Source organism: Phytophthora parasitica (assembly GCF_000247585.1).
Source record: "Phytophthora parasitica INRA-310 unplaced genomic scaffold supercont2.2, whole genome shotgun sequence".
NCBI lineage: Eukaryota > Oomycota > Peronosporomycetes > Peronosporales > Peronosporaceae > Phytophthora > Phytophthora nicotianae.
Window position 1 is genome coordinate 1,774,986 of NW_008648988.1, and position 10,974 is coordinate 1,785,959.

Here is a 10,974-nt window from a genome sequence, read left to right on the forward strand (position 1 = left end):
TTAAAAAAGTAAAGACTGATCTCCAAGCCTGGCTGTCGGTCTGCGAGTGTGGCTGTGAGCCAGTAAATTTGAGTGTCGTGTGATTTAGTCATACGCGTGTCTGTAGTTTTCAACGACTACAGAATTTCTTCGTACATGTAGAAATATGTCTTGAACAAATCACACTGACGAGTACAGCAACTCAGACATCCGGCTTACGTGAGAGCTCGTCACTGAAGAATCAATGCGCAAAATGTTTGTGAACACGATCGTGGCTGTTGTCGGCAGGTCAATCTGCTCCACATCGTCAGCATAAAGCTCAATATTTTGCAACCTCGACTACCTCACTACGTATTCGTTCAGTATTCAATTGCAGCGATCTACTAGACCACGTCGTGTTTCAATGTCAAAGCTCGTTTGAATACCAGTCGAAAGTACAAATTGAGCCACAACATTTTTTGAAACCAGAGCCATTTTCCAGAAACACATCCCCAGTCCCAACCGTATTGATCTGCCGTATCGTGGCAATCCATGTGCACACCCCCACCTGGTAATATCCCCCTGCATTCAAATAAAAAGCTACTGGAGAGTACACAATTTCACGCCGGGTAGTATTGTAAGGTAAAAGGCAGTAACAAACTGTCGTAGATGTTAGACGATGGCGGAGGAGTCGTTCGCGTAATTCACTTCATTTCGCTGCCAACCGTCGCGCCCTGCACACCCGCGAAGTACGAGGTCAGGTTCAGTAACGAGTAGAAGCGCGAATACCTGCCCTGGGGTCGCCTGAAGTCGATCTACAGGGTAGGGAGTGGGACCACCAGAGCCCCATTTGCTTGTTGTCGTAACACTCAGCCATTCCAGCGGCGTAGTAGCCTAACATATCCACCTTAACATCCTCAGACCATTTCATCCCACAGGCGGAATGACTGCGTGTTACTTGCCGCTCTAAACGACGTCCTCACTCGAGGAAGCTGGCGCCGAGGCCAGCATACAACGCTTTCCCGCCAAAAGGACAGGTCGCTAGATTCTTCTGCCGCACGTCCGGATAGCGGGCTTGCACGTGGCTTTGGTGTTGTCTCCTTGCTGTGCTGGTGGCTGTGACTGCAAAGCTGCGCTGCCTGCGCAGCCACATACAGACGCTGTATGTCGGACAGCGGTATTGCGTAGCCAGGCTGGTGCTACCTGAAGTACTGCGACGGTTGTCAATCACCTCGAAGTTATCGTCAGCTGTGTCCGCAGCGAACCCGCAAGAGAGTCAATATGCATGTGCACCGTATCCGAGTTCCTGATTGCGAACAACTCGAATTCACGGTAGGCGTCATCGGAGCGTCGTAGCTTTTGCTCTTTCCCCCGCGCTTGTTGCCCTCAGCGTCCAAATTCTCCTCGAACTTGGACTGTGACTTCTCCAGCCCCTCAAGGCGCCCCGCAAAGCTACGCATGGGCGTCAGTAGTTTTGGTGTTTCGACGTCTCCGGTATCAGCCGTTTGTTTGATGCCGTCGCCCCTTTCGCGAGCGACGGTGGTGTTCTTCTCTTCGTCGATTGGGCGCGGAAAACAGCGTCTTCACAGGAGCGTCGTGCGGGCGGTCTTGTCCGTGGCGCCGTTCATTTGACCCATACGCTATTAAATGTGCAGCTCTCCGACCGGCAGGTCACTTGTGAAATGTTGTTGGTAGTAGAAGGTCAAAGATAAAATGAGATTGTTTTGTTAGCTTCCTTCTATTCTTCAGTCACCACCTCACAGTCTTATGTTCGACCTTGCCGTACACAGTGCCACACCACTTGACACATCCCAAAGGTCTGCAGTGACATCTTGTCGATTCATCTTACGCGCTTCACAGGAGTAGGGGGAACACAGGAGAAGAGAAAGAAGTCGTCTTGAGTAGCAAGTAGCAAAAGAGTAAGTGAGATTTAGAGTTAAGACATAGATCGCGTGGCAGGTCTTGGGACCACCAGTTAGACTTGGGTCTTTTTACAGGAATTAACCCACGTATGTAATTACTCCTATATTCATTTTGAGAGTTTTTATTTATACCATGAGGTATGACGATGTGATCCTTGACACATCTTGCCCTGTGCATGCACCACGCACGCAATCGCCACCTTATAACAGCCCACGTAGGAATGTCATCCCCAACCCTCGGAAACGCCTCAGCCGACTCTGCCAGCGTTTTCGTCTTGTGTGAGATGCAAAATGGTGATTTGCTAGAATCTCTGTTGACTTGGGCAATGGCGTGACTTTTTCATTTGGCCATTACTCCATTAGTTTTTATGCGCGCGGTTGCGAATCTAGCCTACTTCTTGTGTATTTTTACATGGATAGCTTGAATATGTCAAGTGCTAATGAGGTTGGTGGGGCCCCGGATTTGATAATTGAAATCCCGCTAGAGTAAGAAGTGTAATTAGTCTAGACCGAATTAGTTCAGATTTTCAATTAGTCTGGTCCAGACTAATTGCGCGAGTGTATCTAGTTTAGCCCAATATTGGTTTTATCTTGTTAATTGTAAATAAGTTCCCAAATAATCTGGTCCAGACTTGTTCAATTATTGTGCCTTTCTGCCAAAACGCCCTCAGTTTTATGGTCCTACGTAGGAGGGTGGCCCTGACGGAAGACCTCCTATCTGATCGTGTGCTTCCGACTAAAATTTAGCCTAACCCTTTGACGAAAAAAAAGACGATGCCAATCAAAGAAAAGGGGTGTTGCTTTACATACTCACGAACAAATTGTTGCACTTCAATCGGCCATTTATTTAGGTGACCGCTCATTCTTTGGGGTGTCGTCGACATTTCCTGTTGTCTTGAAGAGATGGTACCATCTCCGAAGGCTTCTGGCAGTACACCGGCAACTACGCTGATCTCAATATTGTATACATACTGCAAGACAATGCCTCGCCAGCGTATGTCTGATGAATAGCCCATATTTGATTTAAAATCAATCTGTTGTGGATCCCTTACGTAAGGGTAAATGGCCGGCAAATACTGGTCATTCAGCCCTTAATTTGTTAAAAGGTACCCTTTAGACCAAATCGGAGCCCTTAGGTAGGACCTCCACAATCAAATATTATTGGATCATAGTCGGCAAAAGCAAACAGTGTTATTGGTCAAATATCAATTTATTTTGTGACCTGGCTTAGCAATTCAACTCCAGTTCGTCCTCAAATCCCACCTTTAGCCCTACCCACCCTTGCTTAGGACCAGCCTTTAAAGGTCAGATTGGCCAAAATTTGGAAAGGCACAATAATACAATTCGCAATCGTTTATCTTTAATTTAAGCAAGTGTGACACTTGTACCTGATTGCATTATCTTAGTACAGACGATGCCTTATAGCTTTGGGAGCCGCGAATGTATTCCTGTCTAAGTGTATTCCTATCCACGAACGATGGAGATGACTGATGTAGCTCGTTACTGGCGATTCTCCTATTGCCCAGTGCTGTTCAGCGTATCAATAGCTTCACAGATTCTACGATCTTGGAAGCTATTGATACGCTGAACAGCACTGGGCTCACTTCCGGTCTCGCAGTTGGCCACCAAATCGCTTGCGCCAGTCTACACCCGACCAGGTACTTGCCAGTTGGGTTTCGTGGGGTGAAGACTCTTCAGAAGAGGGTGTTGCCGTCACAGGTGAGCAATTAGAGTGAACACTGAGCACTTCTCCGTGATCCTAAAGCTCGAATCACCTCCAAAGTAGTCAAAATAGGCATCATCGGTGTCGTGGCAGCAACAATTCTCTTGTGCAGTTATGACTTTTCCATAGTTAAGCACCACAGAATAGGAATATTTGACTTCAAATGTGTTCCATTTTACGATTGAGGGGTGAGAGGGAATAATATCTTGGGTTTGTAAGTGACTGGTCAAGCAAATTTATTGCTATTGAGGGAGTATTCCATTTCTAGGGATTACTACCCTGTATCTTGAATGCTTTATCACAAGAGATGCTCCAAATCGAGTACTTTGAAATTGTAGAAGGGCGAATTCTGTACTTCTAGTACAGAACTACATGTAGAAGTACAGAACTCTCCCTACTGAGGACAATATCCAGTGCTGATACAATACTACTACTACAAATAGTAGTAAGAGAAGTTTTGGAGGTTTGAATCCACACACATGTACTTTGGACTGGATGCTGCCACCAAACTAAAAGTTACACAACAGGCAGGATGCCAATCTTACCCATCTTTTTCAAGCTGCAGGCGCTATCGTCCTCCACGATGTTCTGCTCCGGGTTTTTACAAGCAGCAATCTTCAGTTCGCATGGGTTCGAGTACCAGACACCGTCAGATCCGCAAACACGCAATACAACGTCGGGGCAGGCACTCGCACATTTCTTGCTAGTAGGCGTCGAATTGTCATCATCAATGACACCGTCCGAGCCGTCCTCGTATAGCTGGCCAATGCCGCTGGAGCTGGCAGTGGACGTCTTAGTCGACTTCTTCGCCTTACCGGAGTCCTTGGTACCCTTCACCATTTTGGTTGGCGTCGACGAGCTGCCGCTGTCCTCGCTAGTAGACTCGTCTTCATCATCTCCGGACTCATCTTCACGGGGGGCACCAAACTCCTTACCGTAGATCCGCTTGTATTCGTCCAAGGGGTTTTCCCTGGGACCCTTGCACTTGGCAGCCTCCATAGAGCACTTATTCGGGTACGTCACACCGTTCTCGTCAGTCACGGGCGAGTAGACGGCAGGACACAAGATGTTGGGGCAGAACGACTTGGGGGTGCCTTCAGCAGAGGCTTCGTCGGATGCTGATTCGTCCTCGTCAGAGGCTTCGCCCTGGACAAAGGAATCCTCCTCGCTGGGGGATTCATCTCCATTATCGTCGTCATCGCGCGGGGCTCCAAACTCCTTGCCGTAGATACGCTTGTACTCTTCCAGAGGATCAGTTTTCTTCCCATTTCCCTTGCACTTGGCTCGGCGCATCACACACTCGTTCGAGTACGTGACGCCGTTCTCGTCCGTCACAGGCCTCATCACAGCAAGGCAAGCAAAGTTGCAAGACGTGCCGAAATCGCCTGACTCCGATGAGTCAGCCGAGTCCGACTCGGCGGGCAAATTCTTCATCATGGACGGGTTGCCGGCGTGGACAATGGTGACAGCGATGGCCGCGAGGGCGAGGCCGGCAGCAAACTTCATCTTGTTCCGGATTGATAGGAGGGGCTATGCTTGTATGTCTGCAAATTGAACAATGAACCATTGGCAATGCGCATTGCAATGATCAAGCCAGACACGTAAATTACGTGACGTAATACGGTGGCCTTGCAGCAAGTTGTCCCCCCATCCGGATTAATTTCGCTGTTCGGGGATCCCAGATTGGGATTGGAGAATGGACGTTGTCAATCGAGGTGATTCGTCGATTGATGTGTGAATCGACAGCCGTCCCGTAGTACATGTATTATAGTCTCGAGTCGCGATCTAATCTACATACACCAGCCACTGTTCCGTCACCGGGCTTCAGCCTTAATTCTAATGTCAACTGCTCTTCGTGACATCGGCGTGGGTACAGTATACTAGTATGCGGATCATGGCGGGATCATTATTTCGTCGTCAGCCTATCCTGCTCTGTAAAGGAGACGGACAATGAGTAACCCTTACGGTACCTAGCAGCTTACGGTAAACAAGCATGTACAGTACCGTGAGGGTTAGAATTGGTATGTACACAATGCTCGACCCGCTATACAGACTTTTTATTTTATTTTTCTGAATGTGCTTGGCTTTTGTTGTCTACCACGAAGCAATCTGCTCGTGATTTTGTACTGTCTGGTCTTCCACTTCGAGGTTGACTACGGCGCATTGGTGAGCGACTGAAATCGAATGAATACTACGCGTTCCTAGTGTATGTTGCAGAAGCACTTACCAACGTCGACCGCCAGCATCGCCACCACGACGATCATCCCAACGCGAGCTCTGCCGGGGACGACTACCACTTCCCGAATAAGGCGCGCTCGAACGCTGAGCGAACGGTCCGCTGCTGCTATCGTGTTGGTGGTAGGAGTCGGGACGCGAAGAATTCGACGACGGAGCAACAAGCGCCTTCATCTTGAAAAACTGCAGCGCTTGCGACAGCGTCGGTAGGATGGATGATTCAATACGGCCAAAGAACCGGTAACCTCCCGACTTGACCTCCATGTGGCAACTGCGGGGCGTTTCACGAGCGATATACGTGATTGAGAAGCAACCCGGGAACTTGCTGTACACGTGAAGAGCGTACGGGATACGCGACGGGTGCTCCTTCTTCTGCTTGATCAAGTCCTCTTCGACGCTCTCCTTCGGCGCGTTCTTGTAGTATTTGTAGCGCACCACATCGTCCACTAAGCTGTTCATGGGGTCCACAAAGCGAGCAATCAGCTCGTCAATGTTTTCGTACTTCTCTTCCTTGATAATCAGCGTCTGACCAATGCGAGCTTCCGAAGGTTTGTCTTTTTCCTGGATGTCGAAGTGACGGTACACACCATCCAGCATCTTCCACGTTAGCGTAAGATGATCAGTACCCAGCGTGCTGGGACGAATAACCACTTCTCCCACGGGCTGTTCGCGCAAACACTGCATCGCCGTTTGACAGTTGATGTTGCGGAACAAGGGGTGAGCAATCTGTCGCTTCTTACGTCTTGACGTATGGGCGCCTGGAACACGAGTAGCCTGGGTAAACGTCGTCTTGTCTTCTTCAACAGGGGGCTCGTTCACAAGGCGGTCCACGCGCTCCATACTGTCATTCTCAACTAACTTCCCGTTCGTGTACCGAGGGAACCGCTCTGGATAGAAGCACATCGACATGTCGATCAACGAGCGGCGGTTGCAACCAAGCTGCAGCTCATAGCGACCTTCACGATCCGCCTGGATTGCCAGAATCTTAGCGTTAACCGTAATACCCTTCGGGAAACTCTGTGGGCGCACGTCCATCAAGTAGTCTGGCAATCGATCACGATGCAAACTGGAGCGCATGCCACTCTGCAAGCGAACACGAACAAAGTCATCGCCCGACATGTGCAGCAGCGTAGCGGGCACAATCATTCCGATGCGCAGGGTCTCCCGCGTTTCGCCGTTCAGCAAGAAGAACAGATCTTCATTCTTGGGTACCTGGTATTTTGCACGCTTGTCAAAGTAAGGGTAACGCAGCTCCCGCTTAATGTACTCAAGCGTCAGCAGCTTTGGCCCCTTCTTTTGTAGCTCTAAACGACCAGCATAAGCTGACAGGTCCAGCTCGGACAGCACATCTTGAATTTCCGCATCACCAAGCCGAGTATTAGGAGGAGCATTCCGGCTTCGAATCGCAGACGCTGACTGGTACATGGTATCTTCAACCGCGTACGAATAGTGATTGGGGTCGTACATATCGATGGTTGAGTTGTTGTTGGCGTCACCACAAATCTTCACCGCCATGTAGTAGCTCTCGGGGTGGATACGGGTATCATCCAGGGGGTTCAAAGGGGCTTCACGCAGCGCATCACGCTCGCGGATACGGATGAAACCAGCACAGTTGCGGTACACAATTTTCCCCACAAAACCCTTCGATAACAACTCCTGCCGTCGCTCCACGTAATTCTTTGCACGAACCTTATCCAATACCGACGCTGCCTTCACCGGACCCAGGCCACAAATGAACTGCAGTTGGTACGATGTGTGTTTGTGATTGGCAAGCAGGTTGATGTCAACGCCATACTTGTTAATCACTTGGACAAACACGCGATCATACTCCCTCAGAAGAAGGTCCTTCACAAGGGAGTGCTGCATCATATGTACGTTCAAGAACAGCAGCTCGCGACCGCGATTTGGTTCATTCAATGCAACATTTCCCCACATTGCACACAGCTCAGACGCAGGATTCCTCAGGTAGCGTCCGAGACAAATAGCAGCACGTACATACTCGGATTCCTCCGGGAATTCCTGATCTGCGCGTTTAGAACGGCTAAACATGTTCGCGACATCATCTTTCAAGAACACAATATCCAGGAAGTCGTGTCCATCTCCGTTTCCAAAGCGAGAAGCGTCATCTCGACCCAACAGGCGACGTACCTCATCAACCACTCCACCCATGTCCATACACTTCATACCGGCCGAAACATTGATCACAACGACATGCGTTTGTGAGTGTTCCGTCAGGAACTTCAGCAGTGTAGCAGAGAGCTTCTCAATGTTGTTCACATCTCGCTTGCAGTAGCCTTCCGTCTTGTCTACCATTTCTCCGTTTACATCGAGAGCCACGATGTGTGCGATCGAATCCATACTGCTTTCAACCCAAATCGAAACGATAAACGGATCCACGCCTTCGGAAGGCTCATAAGGACGAACAGACAAACGCTCTCGTAGCGCGTTTCCGCACATCTTCACGACCACATCGCGAGACGCCACTGTCAAATCACGTTTCAGCTCGTTTTCAAACGACAAGATCATGAAGCTGTTGATCGCCTCCTGAAGAACAAGGTGGCGTTGGCTTTGCCACTCCTCGTCCGAGTCGTTGTTGGGTGACAGATAGATCGGCTCCAGCGGATCCATCAAATCCTGAACCTTCTCGTTAATGATTGTGGTAGTCAGTAGTCCTTCCTTTTCAGCTCGAGAAATCTTAAGCCACAAATCGCCCGCCTCAAACACGTCGAGGACCGGCATCTTCTCAATATACTGCAGGCCGTGACAGTAGTGGAACTCGTCAATTTCTTCACGGCCCTTGGCAGTTGCCTCTGTGCTCAGAACCGCGTTCTGACGATAGAGCTCACGGATGCACTTTCGGACGTTGGGCTCAGCCGCAACCTTACTGGCAGCAATGTGGCGGGCTCCCTTCATCACATCATCCACTGTCGGGAATTCCTTGGTCGTGTATTTCTGAGCAAGCACACCAGGACTCTCGTCTGGGGTCGGAACGTCACGAATAGTGTCTTCGTGATCCACACCAGCCACAATACCACCCAGCACAGATGAGTTCATCGTAAACGCCAGAGACACCGGACGTAAACCTGCCTTCGTGCAGATCTGATAGAACGTGCGACGGACTGGGCGGCGGTATTTCTTGTCAGAGTTCTCCTTGCTCTGTCCGCTCGATTCCAGCGCGTCCAGTCCAAAGAATTCCGACAAATCCTTGTATATCTTCTCATCAGGTGTGCTAAATAGTTGCTCATAACACTTGCGAACAAACGCCGATTCCTTAGCGTTCGAGGAGTCGACCACACGCTGGATACCGCTCTGGAACGACTTCCGCTTACGATTCAGCTTGTCCCACTTCACGTCAAGGTCCAGAATCTCATACAGATTTTCTGTGTGCAGACCCACCACTTTCCAATATTCCTTGTAGTAACGCTGGACGAACGCGGGTTCGAGCTTCTCGTCATGGTAAAAGCGCAATACAGTGTCAATGGCTGACACGATCTCACCACGTGAAGCAGCGGAACTACGCTGACCCCTTCGCTCGAGGTTCTTGATTATAAAATCACTGATCCACTCAGACTCCTCGGCACGGTCCTCTGCATCCGGGAACTCGCGGTTTTTAAAGAGATACTGGTATCGTTCTGGTAGGTCCTTGTCACGCACAGCGACAACGTCCGAGGTCATCATGTGCTCCTTCAGCACACTGGGCTCGAATTTCTCCAGCAAGATGGCCTTCTTCGACTTTGCAGGCATTTCCTCGGGAATTTTTCCACTCGTAGCCTCTAAAAATCCGTCCATGTCTCCGAAAAGTTCCTCAGCTTCACCCATCTGATACACCGACGGTCCCTGCATGGATGCCGGGATAGGTTCCTGTTTCCTGCGGCGTCGTGGTCCTTCTCGTCCTTCCTCGTCGTCATCCACGATAAACTCGTCAATATCGTCACTTTCGTACTCATCGTTGCCGAGATAATTGTTAGCGCGTTGCGGAGCGGAGTCCTCTTCTTCCTCGTCCGAGTCACCAAACATACGGTAGCTCAGCTCGCGCGACATGAGTCCAGAGTCGTCCTCAGTCTTCACCTTACGGGACGAGCGTCCCATGTCTTCATCTTCGCTGTCACTGCGCGTCGGACCTGTGTCCATGCCCATGTTCTCGCGCACCAGCATGAGATCCTCGTCGTCGATCTCCTCCACCTTCTGTTTAAGACGCTTGAGCTTTTTCTCTTTCTTACGACGACGACGGCGGTGGCGAGCTGGCGACAATGAAGCAGCGGAGGTGAGTGTAACTCTCTTTTACAACCACGTAGATAAGTCCTAAAAGGGCATGAGCTTACCGATCTCTTCCTCGTCGGAGCCCTCATCGTCCACCACGAACCCATCATTCTCGTATTCATTGCGGTCCTCTCCTTCGTCCTCATCTTCGTCGTCATCATCGTCTGAGTCGCCTCCCTCTCCATCTTCACTCTCGGACGCCATGTCTTCGATGAACGCTGACTTGGGCTTCTGTTGGCATTAAGAATATTGTTAATGAGAGGTATTCTAACACAGAGGGAAAATAGAGCCAACTGCCGTACCTTCTCGTCATCGTCGTCATTGGCAGCGCGCTTGGCCTGCTTGCTCTTGCTCTTGCTACGAGAGCCACCACTGAGCTTGCGCTTCTTGCTACTGACATTCTCCTCCTTGACGGTGTCCGAGTCAGAGTCGGAGACAGTGGGGGATCCGGTCCCAAACATTTCGTCTGCAGAATGAATGTAACCGCCGCGTCAGAGGGATCACGGGGAGGATGGCTGAGGAGGCAGGAGACTCACCGTCTGACGTGGTCATGGTAGCGAGATGCTCGAGATGCTACTGCTACTGTGGCTGTGGGTCGGCGTCTGCTTTGTCCGCGCTGCCACGATCCTTTCGTCCGTCCGTGGCTTCCACCCAACGACGTGCCACCAGGTACGTTAATTCCAGGGCAAGGGGGCCCGCTAGTCGCGGTAGATTGGCAGATTTTTAACCAATCCACGGTCATGAAAAAATGTGCTGACAAAAATAACGATAAGCACGCACAAATTTTAGCTTTATTAGATTGAAAATTGAATTGCAACATTTTTTAAAATAAAAAGTGTTTGCACTATTTCAAAAATTAATTTGTTTTGTTTTGCT

At 49.9% G+C, this 10,974-nt stretch overlaps 3 protein-coding genes across 6 annotated transcripts; all 3 read right to left on the bottom strand.

The window, feature by feature from the left end:
- Positions 1–937: 937 nt before the first annotated feature.
- On the bottom strand, positions 938–1,418 carry PPTG_20953 (hypothetical protein; the record flags this gene model as incomplete). The annotated part of the gene is made up of 2 exons (XM_008894380.1): positions 938–1,206; positions 1,277–1,418. 2 exons carry the CDS (start codon positions 1,416–1,418, stop codon positions 938–940), a joined length of 411 nt encoding a protein of 136 aa, XP_008892628.1.
- A 2,642-nt stretch (positions 1,419–4,060) lies between these two features.
- Positions 4,061–5,148, bottom strand: PPTG_02604 (hypothetical protein). Its single transcript, XM_008893778.1, has one exon. It carries the CDS (start codon positions 5,107–5,109, stop codon positions 4,120–4,122), a length of 990 nt encoding a protein of 329 aa, XP_008892026.1. The 5' UTR covers positions 5,110–5,148; the 3' UTR covers positions 4,061–4,119.
- A 428-nt stretch (positions 5,149–5,576) lies between these two features.
- Positions 5,577–10,827, bottom strand: PPTG_02605 (hypothetical protein). Of its 4 annotated transcripts, XM_008893779.1 has the most exons (4): positions 10,635–10,827; positions 10,401–10,564; positions 10,161–10,329; positions 5,577–10,079 (listed from the first exon to the last, which is right to left on the bottom strand). In XM_008893779.1, the coding sequence occupies exons 1-4, from the start codon at positions 10,648–10,650 to the stop codon at positions 5,827–5,829; spliced, it is 4,602 nt and encodes a 1,533-aa protein (XP_008892027.1). In that variant the 5' UTR covers positions 10,651–10,827; the 3' UTR covers positions 5,577–5,826. The 4 variants fall into 4 exon arrangements, with proteins under 4 accessions (XP_008892027.1, XP_008892028.1, XP_008892029.1 ...); XM_008893780.1 differs by having other exon boundaries at positions 5,577–10,329; XM_008893781.1 differs by having other exon boundaries at positions 10,401–10,827.
- Positions 10,828–10,974: the final 147 nt, after the last annotated feature.

Bases quoted from the DNA above. Each gene is read 5' to 3' on its own strand.
- PPTG_02604 (XM_008893778.1), bottom strand. From the start codon at position 5,109: ATGAAGTTTGCTGCCGGCCTCGCCCTCGCGGCCATCGCTGTCACCATT.
- PPTG_02605 (XM_008893779.1), bottom strand. The intron at 10,330-10,400 runs GTACGGCAGTTG...TAATGCCAACAG, and splicing joins ATGACGACGATGACGAGAAG to AAGCCCAAGTCAGCGTTCAT. The intron at 10,080-10,160 runs GTAAGCTCATGC...CATTGTCGCCAG, and splicing joins CTCCGACGAGGAAGAGATCG to CTCGCCACCGCCGTCGTCGT.